The following is a 20,245-nucleotide window of genomic DNA, read 5'->3' on the forward strand; positions in this document are numbered from 1 at the left end:
GCCCACTATTTCTCCTGCATGTCATAAGAGGCGACTAAAAGGATCTGTTTGGAGAAGGATGGGCTCCGCCAGGCAGGGCCGGCTCTAAGTTTTTTGCTGCCCCAAGCAAAAAAAATTTTGGCTGCCTCTCGTCCCAGCCCTAGGCTCCTCGCCGCACCTCCCTGCCGCCCCAACTCTGGGCTTCCTCCTTTCCCCCCCGCCATTGCCCCCCAAACACACTTCCTGCCACGCCAGCCCTGGGCTCTCCCCCCGCCCCACCTGCACCCTCCTTCCGCCGCAGCCTGGGTCACTGGTAACTCGGTCCCAGGGCGGGTCATTCAGCAGGAGTTTTGGATGTGCACAGAACACAGACAGGATTGGTTCCCATATGGTTACAGAACTGCAGAAAAGTGGAACAATTTTCAGCTTGCGTGATTGGAGGATATCTGGATGCATATTATAAGACTGTCCTACATAAATTAGGAAAAGTTGAGGTGCCTTTATTATTCTTTTGTTCCACTCTTTGTTTCTATGGGGAATTTGCAATGCAATATCACTGCCTTCCTTTTAAACAAACAAACAAACAAAAAGGCAATGACTGTTGAAAATAGCAATTCCAGTCCTAAAAACCACTAGGAAGCATTTCTTGCTCAATTTTATCCTACTTTTTCTACAGCAAGTTACAGTGGATCAGTATATTTGATTTGGGAGAAATGACTAAACAGCTGCCAAAACTGAGCTTGAGCACTCCTGATTTTTGTGGTGTTAAAATGTGGACGGCCGGTGCTGGGGGGGGGGGGGGGCTGTGGCTCCGCGGGGGAGCACGGCAGCATGTATGCAGCAGCGTGTCTGGCGCTGTGCAGAGCCAGACATGCTGGTCTGAGTGGCACGGTAAGGGGCTGGGGTTGGAGAAGGGGTAGGGGGTTCCAGGGATTGGATGGGGCAGAGGTTCGGGGGGCAGTCAGGGGCAGGGAGAAGTGGGGGTTAGATGGGTCAGGGGTTCGAGGGGGGCACTCAGGGGACAGGCAGCGGTTGGATAGGCATGGGAGTCCTGGGGTTTGTCAGGGGACAGGTAGGGGTGGGGTCCTAGGGGAAGTTGGGGGTGTCTCAGGAGGGGGCAGTTGGGGACAAGGAGAAGGGAGGCTTAGATAGGGGGTGGGGTCCCAAGGGGCAGTTAGGGGCAGGGGTCCCGGGATGGGGCAATCAGGGGACAAGGAGCAGCGGCGCTTAGATAGGGGCAGGGGTCCCGGGAGGGGGTGATTAGGGGACAGGGAGCAGGGGGGGTTGTATGGGTTGGGGGCAGTCAGAAGGAGTGGATGGTGGCAGGGTGGGGCTACCCTCCCTCCTCATGGAGTGTCCTATTTTTTGAATGTTAAAATATGGTAACTCTACCCTTCACAGTGCAGCTCTCCATTCACAGCAGGCTGCAGCATGAGGTCCCCCACTTCCTTTCCAGTTGGTAGTGGCCAAGGGAATGCTGGGAAATATAGTTCTTTCCTTGCTCCAGGGCTGGCTCTATAGGCAGGGAGCTAACCAAGGAACTACAGCTCCCAGGGCCCCCTGTTGGTTCTCAGCTCCCATGCTGGATCCCTGCCGGCCCTGCAAATGGACTGCCCCAAGCTCATGTTTGCTTTGCTGGTGCCTAGAGCCGCCCCTGCCGCCAGGTTAGAAATTTGCCCAAGACATACCATATGATGAGCAAGTCAACAATGTCCATACCAGATTGAACAAAGCCCGGGTTAATAATGACTGCGCCATCTGGAGACGCAACAAGTATACTACTGGTCTAACCCCAACAAAGAGGATCCATGGAAGAGACAACATCACCATAGCCACGTGGAATGTAAGGACATTGAGACAAATAGGAAAGTTGAAAGAACTCACGGACGAAATGGAACAATACACCTGGTACCTCCTAGGAATCTCTGAGGTCAGATGGAAGAACTTTGGAGAGGTACGAACAGAAGAAGGCCATGTGCTCCATTACAGCGGAGAGGACAAACACGTCAACGGCGTAGGATTTCTTGTGCATAAAGATATCAAGAACTGAGTATTGGGATGCCGCCCAATGTCCAGCAGGCTTATTTCCATCCATCTAAAGGCAGTACTATTTAATATCACAGTGGTACAAGTCTACGCCCCTACAACAGACTATGACGATGAGCAGATTGAAGATTTTTACAATCAGCTCCGAGACATCATCAGTAAGATACACAAGAAAGATGTCCTGATTGTACAAGGAGATTGGAATGCTAAAGTGGGTACTGATACACAGGCAGATTGGTGAGATTATTGTGGCCCTTTCTGTAATGTGGTAACCAATGAGAGAGGACTGAGACTTTTGGAGTTTGCCAGCTATAACAATCTGGTTCTTGCTAACACATTAGGAGCACATAAAGCATCCAGACGATCAACATGGCACGCACTTAATTGTCTACATCACAGCCAGATCGACTACATCATGGTGCAAAACCAATTTCGTTCTGGGATTAACAGAGCTAAAACAAGGAGCTTCCCCGGTGCTGATACTGGAAGTGATCACAAGCTTGTGATGCTAAATTTTTGGCTGCGGCTAAGGAAAATTGTCAGGCCAAAGTTCACCAGAACCAAATTTGACTTAGAAAGACTCAGAGACTGAAACATTGCAGAGTCATTCCAAGCAATGTTCGGCAGAAAATTTGCCCCACTGCTTGCTCTAGAGGAAGACATAAAAACAATGACTAACAATTTCAACACTGTAATGAATGAGGCAGCAATGGACATCCTTGGGAAACATCATAAGAAGACAAAACCATTGGTCACACTACAAGTGTGATATTAGAAGAGAACTTAAGAGAGACAAGAACAGCACTAAGGGAGATGATAAATACAGAACGATTGGCAGAAAGATCAAGAAAGGATGAAGGTGGCCAAGGAGATATGGATTGAAAAACAATGCTCTAAAACTGAAGAGTGTATTAATAATAAAAATAGCAAACGAGCCTTCCAGGTTGTAAAAGATCTGATGAACAAAAGATGGACCAAAGCTAATGCAATTCAAGACAAAGAAGGGAACAGTCTTACAGAAGAAAGGAACATCATCAATAGGTGGACAAACTACTGCTCTGATCTGTACAACCACCAGACAAATGGGGATCCTAGTGTCTTAGACAGCCCAGATTCAACAGGCGAGGATGACTTTCCAATACTACGTGAAGTACCACCACAGGACAGATTTTCAACCTTTGTGTTCTATGTGAGTAGTACTTACAACACTAGCAGGACATCTACCAGGTCTTTGTTGACTTGAAGAAGGCATTTGACAGAGTATGGCACAAAGCTCTCTGGGCAACCATGAAGAAGTACAATGTTGGTCATAAGCTTATTCCTACCATTAAACAACTGTATGCCAAGGCCAGCAGTGCAGTTCTTGTCAATGGCACAATAGATTTTGGAGGAGCCTAGGCAGCCTTGTGAGCTGATGGATTTATCTAGTCAGCAGTCTGGGAAGGCAAGGAGAGTGGAAGAGGAGTGTCCCTATCCCTTATCTGTTACCTGTGTGGAGAATTGTGATAGTGAAGGAAACATGGCTGTGTCTGTCTGGGGTATGGACTTGCCTATGGAGGAAGCTACCTTCGTCTCCAAGCAGTTGTCTGAACAGCCCTGTGTGCTGGGACAAGGGAAATGAGATCCCAAGCTGTGTGTCTGGTAAAGGAGAATGTGTCTCTGGCTCTTCTTTGTCTGTGGAGCAGACAGAAGATGCCTTTCAGCCTGTGATGGTTAAGAATAATGCAGTTGTCTCAGAGTTGGTTCGGGATTCAACTAAAGCCCAGGAGAGGAATAGTCCTAAGTTTGTGTCTGCTAGGGAGAATGGCACTGTAACTAGGTTGCATCCACTTAGTGTCTTAGCAAAATCCCAGAGATCAGACAATTCTGGTGCTTGTATTTTGCCTGTTGCCAATGTGTGGTTGGAAAAGGATGTAGCAACTCTGTCTGATCAGGGTGATATCCTAGCCAGGGCACAAGGAGAGCATGAAGGTGATTTGATGGTGTTGCCTACTGACAGTTTGGAAACTTGTAGCAAGAAGAAAAAGATTCCTGAGCTTGTGTGTGGCAAAGGTAAGGAGAATGTTTCTAACCTTTTGACTATGAAATCTAACCATTGGCCTGAAAGGGGATTGTGTAGAAATCTGCCTGGTGAGCCAGAGGTGATCCTGGATGTAAGTGAGACCCAAAAAGAGTCTGTTGTTGCTCAGGAAAGTGTTCCTTTAGAGCAAGCCCTGGGTGAAGAGAGTAAGGGCAGAATTTCTGTGAGGGATGAACTGTTGCTTAGAAAAGCCGCTAGGGAAAGGAGTCCTCATGGTAAACTGTACAAGAAGCTTGCTACAACTGAATGGTGTGCAAGTGAGTTAATCAAGGAAGTTGCAGTTCCTAACAGCCAGAAATTTTCTGTTGTAAATGGATCTACTGTCTTTCCTTTTGAAAGATCCAGGGTGGATAGCTTTGAAAAGGTCTCAGATTGTCACAATCTGTGATTGTTAGAGTAGGGTGCTCAGTTGGTGTCACACACTGGATTAGTTTGGTTGGGGGCTCCATGGGTGAAAGGTGACCAGATAGCAACTGAAAAAATTGGACAGAGGGTGGGGGGTAATAGGCGTCTATATAAGAAAAAGTCCCCAAAAACGGGACTGTCCCTTTAAAAATGGGACATCTGGTCACCCTACATGGGTGTCACACAATGGATTGTTTTGGTATGCTCCTCAGGCAATGTCACACACTGGGTTGTTTTGGTAGGGTGCTCAGTGGGCGTTGCACACTAGATTGTTTTGGTAGGGTGCTCAGTGAGTGTCACACACTAGATTGTTTTGGTTTCTTTACCATGAAAATGCAACTTACAAATGTCGATTTTTTTGTTACGTAACTGCACTCAAAAACAAAACTATGTAAAACTTTAGAGCCTACAAGTCAGTTCAGTCCTACTTCTTGTTCAGCCAATTGGTAAGACAAACAAATTTGTTTACATTTACAGGAGATACTGCTGACCGCTTCTTATTTACAATGTCACCTGAAAGTGAGAACAGGCGTTCGCATGGCACTTTTGTAGCTGGCCTTGCAAGGTATTTACCTGCCAGATATGCTAAACATTCATATGCCCCTTCATGCTTCAGCCGCTATTCCAGAGGACATGCTTCCATGCTGATGACGCTCGCTAAAAAAGAATGCATTAATTAAATTTGTGACTCAACTCCCTGGGGGAGAATTATATGTCTCCTACTCTGTTTTACCCGCATTCTGCCATATATTTTGTGTTATAGCAGTCTCAGATGATGACCCAGCACATATTGTTCATTTTAAGAACACTTTAGCTGCAGATTTGACAAAACGCAAAGAAGGTACCAATGTGAGATTTCTAAAGATAGCTACAGCACTCGACCCAAGATTTAAGAATCTAAATTGCCTTCCAAAATCTGAGAGGGATGAGGTGTGGAACATGCGTTCAGGAGTTTTAAAAGAGCAGCTCTCAGATGCAGAAACTACAGAACGCGAACCTCCAAAAAAGAAAATCAACCTTCTGCTGGTGGCATCTGACTCAGATGATGAAAATGAACATACGTGGGTCTGCACTGCTTCGAGTCGTTATTGAGCAGAACCAGTCATCAGCATTGACACACGTCCTCTTGAATGGTGGATGAATCTTCAGCGCATCTGGCATGTAAATATCTTGTGACACCGGCTATAACTGTGCTATGCAAACACCTGTTCTCACTTTCAGGTGAAATTGTAAATAAGAAGCAGTCAGCAGTATCTCCCGTAAATGAAAATAAATTTATTTGTCTTACCGATTGGCTGAATAAGAAGTAGGACTGAGCGGACTTGTAGGCTCTAAAGTTTTACATTGTTTTGTTTTTGAGTACAGGGTTTTTATTTTATATAATTCTATATTTGTAAGTTCAACTTTCACAATAAAGAGATTGCACTCGAGTACTTGTATTAGGTGAATTGAAATATTATTTTGTTTGTTTCTTTTTTACAGTGCAAATATTTGTAATAAAAATAAATATAAAGTAAGCACTGTACACTTTGCATTCTGTGATGTAACCAAAATCAATATATTTGAAAATGTAGAAAAATTCCACAAATATTTAAATAAATGGTATTCTATTATTAACAGCATGATTAACTGCGATTCATTTTTTTAATTGCTTGACAGCCCTAGTTTTATATATTCTCCTGTGAAAACTGCAACTCAATCACTGTAGTGTTGTGTTTCAGAGCCTTCTGGAAAGTAACTAGCTTTTAAACAGGAGTGAAGGCAATGTTGCCAACTCTCATGATTTTGTTATGAGTCTCATGATAATTGTTTTCCTTAAAGCCCCAGTTCTTCAAGTCAAGTGGATATGTGATGATTTCAGCCTTCTTTGTTAAAGAAAAATGAAGTTTCTAGCCCCCAAGGCTGTGGAGAAAGCTTCAAAATGTGACTCCAGTGCACCCTAAAGGCTCAAAAAGCAGAAGGCAAATAAGAACACCAATGCTATTATTTTTACATAATCTCATGATTTTAAAGCCAATCTCTTGATTTTTGGTGAGCCTGATTCATGAGTTTTGAACATTTGGGGTTGGCATTGCAATACTGTGAAAGTGACTTGAAAGTGTCACCCGAAGGTAGGTGCAGTATAAACTCACGGGGCCTTGCCCTAGTAGGATGTTTCCAACGGTTAAAAGGTTAACCAAGCTTGGCGAACTATAAAAAAGTGATAGAAAGTCATCTAGATTTTTCTACAGTTGTTTAAATTGTTGTATTCAAGAATAAGAATATACATTAAAACTCTAAAGCTAACCAGTGTCCCTTAGGTGACTTGACACAAGATGTTGGAACATGTTAGTATTAGAGCAGGGGCGGGCAAACTTTTTGGCCTGAGGGCTGCATTGGGTTTCGGAAATTGTATGGAGGGCCGGTTAGGGGAGGCTGTGCCTCCGCAAACAGCCAGGTGTGGCCTGGCCCCTGCCCCCTATCCCCTGCCCCCTATCCCCTGCCCCCTGCTTCTCGCTCCCTGATGGCCCTTCCTGGGACTCCTGCCCCATCCAGCCCCCCTGTTCCCTGATGGCCCCCCCGGAACCCCTGCCCATCATCCCCCTCTCCCTGACTGCCCCTGAAACTCCCACCCCTGACTGCCCCCTGCTGCCCCATCCAACCCCCCCTCCTTCCTTACTGCCCCCCAGGACCCTTGCCCCCATTCAACCCCCCTGTTCCCTGCCCTCTGACCGCCCTGACGCCTATCCACACCCCGAACTCCCCTGCCCTCTATCCAACCTCACCTACTCCCTGCCCGCTTACCGTGCTGCCTGGAGCACCGGTAGCTGGCAGCGCTACAGCCACGCCGCCAGGCTGGAGCCAGCCACGCCACAGCGCAGCACAGAGCACTGGGTCAGGCTGGGCACTACAGCTGCGCTGCCCGGCCACCAGCGCACTGAGGCTGCGGAGGAGGGGGAACAGCAGGGGAGGGGCCAGGGGCTACCCTCCCAGGCCAGGAGCTCAGAGGCTGAGCAGGAGGGTCCCATGGGCCGGATGTGGCCTGCGGGCCATAGTTTGCCAACCTGTGAATTAGAGCCTAGTGGATCTAATAGTTTAGTTTTCTTTCTTTATATGGGAATTAGATACAGTGCTGCTGTCAGCTGATTTCTAAATTAATCTGCAAGAGAACTAGAGTTTTCAGGTGCCTAAGTAGCCCTTGGCATTATAGTTAAAGTTCCCCTCCTACCCCAACACAAAAATCTGAAATGGTGCCCCTGGCCTGCAGCCCCTCACTTCTATCCCAGCCCTGTGGAGCAGTGGGTGGATGCAGGGACTGGGCCCGGTGAACTCATGATGCCATTTAACTTTCCAAGGGTTGGCTCATGGAAGGAGCTGGCTGGGGTAACTGTTCATCACTGCCCTCTACTGGGTTCAAACAGAGCTGCTCAACTGTGTGGCATAGACCATGTACTGCAGGGGTAGTCAATTATTTTTTGTCAAGGTCCAGACTCCAGAGAAACTAATAAAAAAACAACAACAACAACAGTGATAACAATAAGTAAAGAAGATTTTGGGCTCCGTTCAAAAGTGTCTGGTGGTCCAGATGTGGTTTGCAGTCTGCCAATTGGCTACCCCTGCTGTACTGCAAGCAGCGATGGAAGAGTCCCCTGTGGCAAGCAGAGAACTTTCAGGCATGGTACAGTAGGGCTTTCCTGCTGCTGTGGCACACCCTGAGATCAGGATCAGTGGGTTAACTCAATCTGTGTAAACAAAGGGCAGGAACTCCTCCCCCAGCTCTGGGAGGCCCAGCAGGGAGGCCTGGGGAAAACAGTCCCGAATTGGAGCAGGACAGGCCCTGATCTGTGCACGGGGATGCTATTGCCAGGCCCAGCTGGGAAAGAGGAAGCTGCCAGCCGGTTCCACCAGGAAGGGGGCAGGCAGCAGGTGTTTCCTGTTGTGGCTGGAATGCCTCCAGGCTCTACCCTGCAGCCTCTTGCCCCAGCTGGGTGCTGAACCTCAGGGCACTGGCACATTAGCCAGTCTAACTGCAGCGACCTAACAAAAGCCAGATCAGGTGACCTGCAAACTTAGAGAGAAGACCCCCTCCCCCATGCTAGCCCCTACCCTGATCACTGCCCCAGTAATGCCCAACATTCATCATCCAACAAGAATCCTCAGGCACTTCAGAAAGCTGGGTCCATCTCCTCCTCCCCATGTCACAGATGGGGAAACTGAGGTACAGTGGGGGTGGGGGGACAGCCAGTCGGGCACAGCCAGGGAGAGAACCAGGAGTCTGTCTCCCACCACTGTAGTCTGCTAGACCCATGCTCCCAGCTCCAGCACAAGCTAGGATTTTGCCTCCATCCATTGCTGGGTGGGAGGGGGAATGTGGGTGTCTGATAAGCATGTTACAATCTTGAGGGACCCAAAAAACTGCTGGAGCCACCAGCCGAGCATAGGATGGGGCAGCCTACGAGGAGAGGGGTCAGGGTACAGCCAAGCTGGGGTTTGGGGTGAGTTCACTGATTGCCTGTCCGTGCTCTGGGCAGGTCACACACTGAGCTGGGATCCCTGGGGATTGGGAGTCACAGCTCCTGCCCCGGCCTGGGCCCTTGCAGTAGGATCTATAGGCAGAGGAGCCTGCCTCCGGGCTGTGCACTGGGTGTGGCTCGCAGGAGATATGAGCCCAAGGGCTGGGCCCTCCTGGGAACGGCCAGTCTCCTGAGGTTTCCACCAGCTGGGACCAAAATCTCAGAGGGTTTGAGCCTGAACCTTCGCCCTGCATTGGTCTTGAATCCTTAACTGAATCCCAATCAGAACCCCCCTCCTTTCCCAGGCAGCTCAGGAATGAACCCTCCCAGCTGCTCCGAAGGAGCTGTTAGCTCATGGGAGAGTGAAAGAAATAAACTTCCCCTAAGTTCTAGAACAAGTCTGGCAGCACTGGGACTCCTGATCGCCTCTTCCTGCTCTAACCACTAGACCCCATTGCCCTCCCTAGGCCAGGATTAGAACCCAGGCATCCTGGCTCCCACGCCCCCCTGCTCTAACCACTAGACCCCACTCTCCTCCGTGGACCAGGAATGAAGGCATGCTGGCACCCAGCCCCTGCTCTAATCACTGAAGAACCATCCTTTCCCAGTCAAGCCAAAGGTAAGGCTGGTGCAAACTCAGCCCCCTTCCCCCCCCCCCCCCCCGGCAAGTGGCCACACCCACCTTCTTGATGTTGTACATGCGGATGAGAACGCCCTTCCCCCTGTCATTGAGGATCGTCAGCTTCTCCGCAAACTTGTGCTGGTAGATGGAGGGCAGAGACATCTCCCCAGGTGAGCTCTTGCCCCCGCTCTGCACCCAATAACCCGCTGGAGGGAGAAGGCCAGGCCTCCCAACGGCTACGCACCCTACAGACACCAAGTCACCAAAATGGCACGTCTGCGCAGCTGGGGATGGGGCTGCGTGCCTGCCGCTCCTCCGACTGGTGCTTCCTCTTTGACGGCGGGGGCGGAGGGAAGACGGCAGCGATCCCACCATCTGATTGGTCCAGGCACTCGAAGCCACCGCAGAGCTTCACTCCACGCCAACACTTCCCCAAGCGCTGACAGCAGCTTCCCCTTTTGGGCCGTGGCTTCCTGGGCTGGGCTCAAGGGCGGGGCCTCAGCAGGGCCTCAGTGCTCTGCAGCAACCCCCGTCACACGGAGCAACAGTCTGCTCTGCTCTTGCCAAACCCCGGCTGGGTGACATCCCCTGTACATTCGCCGTCACCCCTTGGCGGAGCGGGGCCTGAGCCAGAGCCAGGGGTGCAGGGCTCGCACCTCAGTGCCCCCTGCCGTTCACACCAGTGCAAAACAAGTGAAAACACCAACACCCTGATCCAGGGGCGATATATTCTGCCTAGGAGTGGGGGGGGCACCAGGCCCTGCCCCCTTTGTGGCCCCACCCATTCTCTTTCCCAACGCCCCCCCCCCCCCCCCGAACCAAGCCAGAAGCCAGACCTGGGCTGGCCTAGGGAGTCCAGACCCTCCACCTGCCTGAGAGCAGCCCCCAGCCTGTGTCCCCACCCCCTGGGCCCCCTACCCAGGGCAAGTGGAGAGTCCACGGCTCCCCACAGTTGCTCAGGCTCCCCAGGCTGGGCTCTGCTTCTGGCCTGGCTGGGAGGCGGGGCCTTGGGGGGAAGAGGAAGGGCAGAGGGCCAGACCCCTGGTGAAAAGTGGACGGGGCAGGCCTCTTGGTTGTTCCCCTTCCTCCCTCCCATTCTGGTGCCCCTGCCCTGATTTGGCCATACATGACACCCATGGCCTGGCCTGGCCCTGGATAATGGCTTGAAGTACAAGGCCACACAGAACCAGGGCCATGAGCGGCTGATACAGGACTCGATTAATAATGAACTAAAGGAGGGTTATGTAATTAATGCAAATCAGCATGGGTTTATGGAAAACAGATCCTGTCAAAGTAACTTGATAGCTTTTTTGATGAGATTACAAGGTTGGCTGATTAAGGTAATAGTGTTGCTGTAACAGACTTACACTTCTGAAAGACATTTGACTTGATGCCCATGACATTTTGATCAAAAAGTAGAACAATATAAAAGCAAAGTGGCACACATTAAATAATGGTAAATAATGGTAAGTAAATTATAACAACGATGAATAATAAAATAAAATAAAATAGTGGTGTAACTTTAGCGCCCTCGTGGCCAAGATGGAGTCTGCTCAGCAGGCAGCTCTGGCCAAGAGAAGGTGCGCACGGGGATGCAGCAGGAGAAATCCCTTCCACCCCCGGGGCATCTGTTCCAACCCCCCCAGAGTGAACACACCACCCACAGGAAAAGTACAATGGATATAACAAAGGGAGATATTTATTTACAGAGGGCTGAGAGGAGAAAAACAACAAGGGGAAATATAGGGGGAGCAGTAAAACAGGGCTGCATTTAAACCAAGGCCCCACGGGCCCAGTGGTAGCACAGTCTGGAAGGGCAGACGCTGAGCAATGCGTCTGCACACACAGTTCAGGAGGCCTGAGCAAAGTTTCAGTCCGGTGGTGAGTCTTGGATGCTCCTGGTCGTCTTCGGCGCCAGTGCACTCTCCCCAGCAAACCCCTCCGGTGCCTCTTCTGCCGCTCTGTGCAAAGCCACACAGAGCGACCACCTCCCCACTTAACTAGCTAACAGCCCAGTGCAGAGTCACAAGCCCCAGTACTCACAGCCCCAGGCAGCTCCGGGCAGCCGTGATCCTGGGTCCAGCTCCGGCCTGTCCTCCTCGGGTGATTCCCCCCGGCACAGGGCTCCTCCTGGCTCCTGTCCTGGGCTGTCCCCGATCGGGCCTGTCCTCCTCAGGCCTCAGGCAGGTTCTCTCTCCTTCCTTCTCCAGGGCCAGCCATGCTGCTTCCCCTCACTCTCCCTTCGGCTCCAGCCCTGCCCCCTGGAGTTTCCCTCCTTTTTCTTACTCTCCCCTCCCCCTTGGGAAAAAGATTTAAAGGGGCCATGCTCTCTAGACCCCAAAGGGGTTACAGTGGTACATAATGAAAAGGACCGGTCACTGATACAGAGCAATCGAGATCTTTTGGTGACCAGCGCAAACACAATACAAGTTTTAATGCAACTAAATGTAAATTTATACATCTGGGAACAAAGAATGTCGGCCATACTTACGCGATGGGGGACTCTATCCTGGGAAGCAGGGACTCTGAAAAAAGGTGTGGGGTCAAGGTGAATAATCAGGTGAACATGAGTTACATGAGCTCCCAGTGTGATTCTGTGGCCAAAAGAGCTAATGTAATCATGGGATGCATAAACAGGGGAGTCACATGTAGGAGCAGAGAGGTTGTTGTACCTCTGTATTTGTCTCTGCTGTGATCACTGCTGAAATACCATGCTGAGTGCTGGTGTCCACAATTCAAGAAGGATGTTGATAAATTGGAAGGTTCAGAGAAGAGCCACAAGAATGATTAAAGGATTGGAAAACCTGCCTTATAATGATAGACTACAGTAGCTCAATCTATTTAGCTTAATAAAAAGAAGGTTAAGGGGTGACTTGATCACAGTCTATATGCATCTACATAGAAAACAAATATTTAATATTTAATAATGGTCTCATCAATCTAGCAGAGAAAGTTCTGACACGATCCAGTGGCTGGAAGGTGAACCTAGACAAATTCAGAGTGGAAATAAGGTGTAAATATTTAACGGTGAGCGTAATTAATCATAGTAACAATTTACCAAGAGTTGTGGTAGATTCCTCATCACTGACAATTTTTAAATCAAGATAGGATGGTTTTGTGCTAGTTCTGTTGTAGGTATTTTGTGCCATGCAGGAGGTCAGACGAGGTAGGTGATCACAATGTTCCCTTCTAGCCTTAGAATCTAAGAGTTCAAACCCCAAACTCAGATTCAACTGTTGCTCCACAGTCTTCCAATGGACCAAACCAAATGCCAGCTCCAAATACCCCAGGGCCTGGGGTGCTTCATAATCCCTGCAGCATGAACCTAGTTTGACCCACGTCACCTCTTCAGCCACTCGAGGGACGTAAGATGTTTCCTCAGGAGCAAGAACATTGAGGTGTCAGATCCAGCCTGGCCTGTGCTGTGCTAAGAGAACCGAGAACCAACAGGCTGGGTCTAGGCTGAATCAGCGTGGACAACCCTGCTCTGACAGTGTACCTCATAAGGCTTTATGGGGTGGGGGTGCTCATAAATGTATGTATGATATAACTGGAATAGGGTTTTGCTACATATGCCATGTAACATATGTAACCCCCAAGGAGATTACATAGATTCCTGGAGCTCTGTCTGCTGGCAGCTCAGGGAGGAGGAGCCAAGGCAACCTCAGAGTCTGCCCAGCAACCAATAGGGAGCGGAGATGCCCCTCCCAGGGAGGGGAGGAGGGAGAGAAGCCATTTTGAGGAGAGGCTGGAGCCAGCCAGGAAAAAAAGGCCAAACAGGCTTTGAGGGGAGCTGGTGAGTCCCAGGCCTGCAAGCAGGGTTCCCCCTGAGAACTGGCCTCTAGGGACCTGACACCAGATTCCCCAGCTGGGTTTTCCTTCCTCACGGATGATTCCCAATTGTTATGTTTGCTGAGAAATTTCCCCAGCCAGGCTGGGTTTGCCTCCAGCTCCCCTGGTGAGACCAGTCCCCACATGGTCAGCGCTGCTAGTCCAGGGCTGATTCCTGCCTGAGGAGGATCCCTGCCAGTGGACAGCAGCCCCTGAAATCGTCCAGCGTCATCCTCAACCCTGAAGATCATTTGTGGAGTTCGTGAGTGCCTTGTCTTTAGTTAGTTAGTCAGGGAATTTGTTTTGGGGACCCTCTACTCCCTGAACTGTGTCCTCAAGCCAGGGAGTGAGGGTTTGAGGATTTTATAATTTACCGCTTATTACACCTGTGGAGGGATTCACCACCTCCTCCCACTTGTGGGTCTTTTGGGCTGTACTGAACCCAGTCAGCCACACTGCTACACCTCTGCAGAGAATTGTATCGGTCATCAAGGGCCCCAGCAAAGTACGCGTACCAACAGGACACTAGTTTTGCATTTGTTACATCCAGACACGGGTATTTTAAGTGTGGGCACCGGTGACCCTAAAAATAGTGTTTCCCCTGTTATGTTGTATTTGTTGCCTGTTTAATATAATTGTTGTGTTGAATATATTTTTATGTATTGTGTTATTTCTTGGAAGTCTCCAACTATCTGGCAAATAAGTGGGGATTCCTCTGTAGTTAGAATTTTCCGCCCAAGCTCCCCTGGTGACTCTGCCAGGAAGGAGCGAGGGGGGTGGAGGCACCGCCAACTAATTTCATAACCAAAAAAGATTCACCCTACTGAGTGGGTGGCGGGATCCAAAAGAACCCAGACCTGTCCATCAGAACCTGTAAGTAGATTGCCAGTAAAGGAGGTAATCAGGTGGAGAGGGGCGCTACATTGGAGGCACCGCTGGGATCCCGTCTTTTAAACTCAGACCTTATATACACCCCTGCTGTCTTCCTGGGAAATTACGTAAATTCCCAGTATGGATTACCAGAAGAGGCTTGTGACTTGGTGTGAGCTGGAGGGGGCTGACCCTAAACGCCACTTCCTGCTCACGAATGTACCCACTGAATGGGACGTTAGAAAAATTGAAGAGGAGATTGCTAATGTTAAAGAATGGGGAACTTCTGTGGTTCGGAGTCAGATGCAAGGAAAAGGGGAAGCTACTTTATCCCTTCTTGTAGAGAGCAAGATTATACTGTCTACTGTGGTGACTCCCCATGTAATTCTGCCAGATGGAGAGAAGGATGGATGGAAGGTGACCATACAAGCACAATCACGTTTTCCCTCCCCACCTGCCTCACCATCTGAAACTATCAATTTTCAGTCCAAATTGAGAGACTTTCTTAGGCAGGAAGGGAAGACCATGAGTGAATTAAGGACTCTTTTAGGAAGTAGTCCTGTACCTCACTCCAGTTCTACGGACCAAATAATTTTTGCTATGGGACAAGCAATAGGGGAGTCCATAAAGACAGCATATGAATCGGGCCCTTACCGAAAGCTGAAGTTCTTTTCAGGTATTAAACCAGTGCCTGTAGGGGAAGATGACTATGACACTTGGAGGCATCAACTAAATCAGGTGATGCAGGAATGGCAATGTAGTGAGGCTGAAAAGAGGAAACGTGTGGCAGAAAGCCTGCGAGGACCTGCAGGGAATGTAATCTATGCATTAAAAGCCAGCAAGCCTGTTGCCACTGTTGATGACTATCTCTCGGCGATGGAGGATGCCTTTGGGAGCCTAGAGACAGGGGAAGACCTCTATTTTCAATTTCGGTCCTGTTACCAACAGCCAGGTGAAAAACTGTCTTCCTATCTTCACAGATTGGAACCATCCCTTCAACTGTGCATCCGCCGTAAAGGCACTGAGAGGAGCAAGGAACACCGAGTACGACTAGAACAGGTCATACGAGGTGCCATTTATGATGACTTACTAATTATGAAATTGAAACTCGTGGACCAATTGGACAGCCCTCCAGAATTCCATAAATTGCTGCGAGAAGTCCGAGAGGAGGAGGAAAAGAGAACTGCTAGAGAGAGGAATAAGATCTCATTGAGCAGGACTGTTGCTCCTAACAAACCAAAGGATGACCCTTGCCTGTCCACCACTGAGGACCTCCATCAACAGCTTAAAACCTTGACAGCACAGCTCACTGAATTTATGACAAGTAAGATGCCTCAGGGGTCACCTAGCGAAATTCTTCCACCACCTTTGATGGAAAGGAAGTACCCTCCTTTTTGCCCAGGGAGAGAGGACATCAACAGAGAACCTGTAAAGAAGACCTTGGTGACCCTCCCAAGGAACAAGAGATTCTGCTACCGATGTGGTGAGGATGGGCACATTTCCACCCAGTGTGACAACCTGAGGAACGAAGAGAAAGTAGCACAACAAAGAAGGGAGCATACTGGGAGCCGTCACAGGCAGAGCTCCACTAAGTTGTGCTATGAACAGCCTTCCTGGAGCCCATTCCCAGAGGGATTGATAGGCCCGGAAGCAGTAGTTAATGTGATGGTAGAAGGAATTCCTTGTAGGGCCCTGCTCGACAGTGGATCTCAGGTCACCATTATTACTAGAGAGTTCCATCGGCAATTCCTGCCTCAAGTGAAGATCTATCCTCTAGAGGGACTGGCAATATGGGGCCTTAGCAATGCTAGTTATCCGTACGATGGGTATGTACTAGTGACTCTAAGTTTTCCTGCAGAACTGGCTGGATGTCTCCAGGAATGTGATACTCTGGCTTTGATTTGTCCTGAGACGCAAAATTCTGATGGCATTCCCATATTGATTGGGACCAACAGCAACATGTTCCAGTCTTTGGCCACTCTTTGTGGTCGTTTGGGCCAGAAGACCCCAGGCATGGTTTGCCCTCCAGGGCGAGAGCCAAACCTGGGCAAATCTAGGATGTATTATGACCATGATAGTTCTGTTGATGACTCACTAGGGAAAGTTGTAAGAGTATCCAAAGCTGTTTTGTCCATACCCCCTCATGGTGAGATTGACTTGAGAGGAAAACTTGAGAAGCATAGTTGCAGCCTTCCTCCTACAGTGATGATGGAGCCTTCTGATGGAGATAACCTCCCTAGTGGTCTGATGGTTCAGAGAGGTTTATTATCCTTACCACAGATGGAGGAAGCTGGCATTGTGGTAAGAGTAAGAAACGAAACCAACCATCCCATAGCCATCAGGAAAGGAATGGTGTTGGCACGATTGTATAGGGTAGAGAGTGTCGTGAGCCCTGCAATTGCATCCAGAAAGACCTGTAAGGCATTGGATCCTGATCTTTTAAATTTTGGTGATTCTCCTGTATCTCCCAGTTGGAAAGACCGACTGAAAAAACAGCTAAGTGAGAGACCTAATGTGTTTTCCACTGAGGAATGGGATGTGGGGTGTGCCATTAACGTGGAACACACCATTCGTTGGCAGATGGCAGGCCTTTTAGGAAAGGTCGAAGACTGGCACCTGCAGACATTGAGGATGTGAGAAAGCATATCCATGAACTATTGGAAGCAGGAATAATTTCTGAATCCCGTAGCCCCTATGCATCCCCTATTGTGGTGGTGCAAAAGAAAAATGGGGCTGTGCGCATGTGTGTGGACTATCGCACACTGAATAAAAGGACCATCCCAGATCAATACACTGTACCCAGGGTAGATGATGCCTTAGCTTGCCTAGCAGGAAGCAGATGGTTCTCTGTCTTAGATTTATGAAGCGGCTACTACCAGATCCCGATGAGCTCTGAAGACAAAGAGAAAACAGCTTTCATTTGCCCTTTAGGATTCTACCAGTTTGAGAGGATGCCCCAAGGTATCTCGGGAGCTCCTGCTACATTCCAGCGTTTGATGGAAAAGACGGTGGGGGATATGAATTTGTTAGAAGTGCTGGTGTATCTGGATGACTTAATTGTTTTTGGGAAGACTCTGGAAGAGCATGAAGTTCGACTAATGAAAGTGTTAGACCGCCTGGAAGCTAGTGGGTTGAAACTGTCACTTGATAAATGTCAATTTTGTCAGACCGAGTAAAATATGTAGGCCATATTGTGTGTCGGCAGAAGGTGTGGCGACTGACTCAGAGAAAATTGAGGCACTAACCACCTGGCCTATACCCAAAGACCTGAAAGCTTTACAGTCTTTCCTAGGTTTCTGTGGATATTACCGATTTGTAAAAATTACTCCTCCATTGTGAGACCTCTCACCAATTTGACAAGGGCTACCCCCCAACGTGGAAGAGATCACCCCAACATAAGCTTGCGAGTCCCCCTGAGAGGTATTTCAAGGTGAATGAGCCCTTTGGGGACCGTTGGACCGAGGAATGCAACCACGCTTTCCATACCCTTATTGAGAAACTCACTACTGCACCAGTATTAACCTTTGCAGATCCTACCAAGCCCTATGAACTTCACATAGATGCCAGTCTTGATGGATTAGGAGCAGTTCTCTATCAAAATTATGAGAATCAATGGAAACCCGTGGCCTTTGTCAGTCGAGGGCTGACTGCATCGGAAAGACACTATCCCGTGCACAAACTTGAGTTTTTAGCTCTCAAATGGGCTGTTGTGGACAAACTTCATGATTATTTGTATGGAGCGACCTTTGTAGTAAAAACCGATAATAACCCACTTACTTATGTGCAGACCACAGCTAAACTAGATGCTACTGGTCAGCGATGGATGGCTGCCTTGGCTGCTTATGACTTTAAGCTGCAGTACCGTTCGGGTCAAACCAATGCAGATGCAGATGCATTGTCCCGTCGCCCTCATAACTCACTTGAGAAAGAGTCTGAGTGGATGGAAATACCTTCTCCTGCTATTCGTGCCACCTGCAAGACCATAATAGGACAACTGCAGTCCCCTTATGTAAATGATGAAAGATATGCTGATACACTGGGGGTATCTGACAAGGCTATACCTACACTTTATGCCAACCTCATTGGGCTAAAGACTTTTGAATTGCCCCAGTTAACTCCGACTGAATTGAGAAGAGCTCAGTGGAAAGATTCAGACATTAGGCCTGTGCTGGAAGCTGTGGAAAAGAGTGAGAAACCCATATCCAAGGCTAACTTTCCCCCCAGCACAATTCTTCTCTTAAAAGAGTGGGATCATTTAGTGGTCAACAAAGGCCTGTTATTCCGGACCATCCAGACTATAAGGGGCCATGTGCGAAAACAACTGGTCTTACCCAGAGAATACCAGGAGATGGTGTTGAAGTCTTTGCATGATGATCATGGTCACTTGGGGGTAGACAAGACTTTGGAATTGGTCAGAGACCGGTTTTATTGGCCCAAAATGATGGCATCTGTGGAAAACCACTGCAACCGATGCTCTCGGTGTGTTAAGCGGAAGACCCTGCCAAAAAGGGCAGCGTCTATGGTGAACATCACTACAGATGCACCCATGCAATTGGTGTGCATTGACTTTTTGTCATTGGAGCCTGATAGAAAAAACCACTCCAGTATACTGGTAATTACTGACCATTTTACAAGGTATTCCCAAGCATATCCCACAAAAGACCAAAAAGCTAGTACAGTGGCCAAAATTTTATGGGACAAATTCTTTGTACATTATGGTTTCCCTGCCCGAATCCATTCTGACCAGGGAAGAGATTTTGAAAGCAGACTAATTCATGAACTGACAAAAACCTTAGGAATAAGGAAGTCCAGAACCACTCCTTACCATCCTCAGGGAGATCCACAACCGGAGAGATTCAACCGGACTTTGCTAAACATGCTGGGAACTCTGCATCCATCCCAAAAGACCAGATGGAGTGAGCATGTCAGTTACCTTGTGCATGCTTATAACTGCAGTAAAAATGAGTCCACTGGATTTTCTCCTTATTATTTAATGTTTGGTAGAGAAGCAAGGCTACCGATTGACTTATGTTTCGGGATATCCTCTGATGAAGCTAGCGAAACAACTTATCTCCAGTACATTCAAAATCTTAGACATGACTTGCGGGAAGCTTACAAACTGGCCTCCCAAGCAGCCAGGAAAAGCAACCTTGCCAACAAGCAGAGATATGATAGTCGGGTCCGTGAACAGGATCTGCAGGTAGGAGACAGAGTCTTAATTCGAAATCTAGGTCTCACTGGAAAGCACAAATTAGCTGACCGGTGGAATGGAGACACCTACATAGTGGTTGATAAGCTACCAGACTTGCCTGTATACCGCCTTAGGATGGAAAATGGAAAAAATGTTTGTAAGACTATTCACCGAAACCACCTCTTGTCAGTGGGGCAGTTAATAGGTGAAGAGAACAATAGTGAATGTGGTCCCTCCCGGCGACCCATTACTCGCTCTAGACTAAGGAAGCAAGTTTCTGCAGAAAGAAGCCTTCCTGCACAACTTGAATCTGCTGAGGAGGCAGACAGCGAGTCTTTAACCTCCCTTGGAGAAAATGATCCTCATTCACAGAGTAGCAGTGAGGAGGAATTCTTCCCCTATTATCCAACACCTTCTATGCTTCATGAGCTGTTACCTGAGGTAGAAACTATTAAAGAGGGAGAATCTGGGCCTCCTCTAGCTCAAATTCTTAACCCTGAAGCTGCACCATTTGTCCCCCATCAGTCAATAATAGAGCATGATAACCCCTGCCTGCTGGCACCGCCTGAAGAGGCAAGTGGTTTACCAGCTAGTACGGTTCCCCCTCTAGAGGATGTGGGAGAATCCATGCAACCGGCAGAGAGGGAAATCATTGATTGTCCTGCAGCCATTACTGCTGAGAGCCCTGAGAATGAAGAAGCTCCTGTACTTTGACGTTCAGAACGAGA

The 20,245-nt window shown here is 48.7% G+C and overlaps 1 protein-coding gene across 3 annotated transcripts in view; it reads right to left on the reverse strand.

The window, feature by feature from the left end:
• The window catches only part of NCKAP1L (NCK associated protein 1 like), an 80,290-nt gene extending 70,341 nt beyond the window's left edge, over nucleotides 1-9,949 (reverse strand). For all 3 annotated transcript variants that reach the window (XM_039514438.1, XM_039514437.1, XM_039514435.1), the window contains exon 1: nucleotides 9,686-9,949. In XM_039514438.1, the coding sequence (XP_039370372.1) occupies nucleotides 9,686-9,787 (102 nt within the window). In that variant the 5' untranslated portion in view covers nucleotides 9,788-9,949. The remainder of the gene's footprint in view (nucleotides 1-9,685) is intronic.
• Nucleotides 9,950-20,245: the final 10,296 nt, after the last annotated feature.

The sequence above is a fragment of the Mauremys reevesii genome, linkage group 25 (assembly GCF_016161935.1).
Source record: "Mauremys reevesii isolate NIE-2019 linkage group 25, ASM1616193v1, whole genome shotgun sequence".
NCBI lineage: Eukaryota > Metazoa > Chordata > Testudines > Geoemydidae > Mauremys > Mauremys reevesii.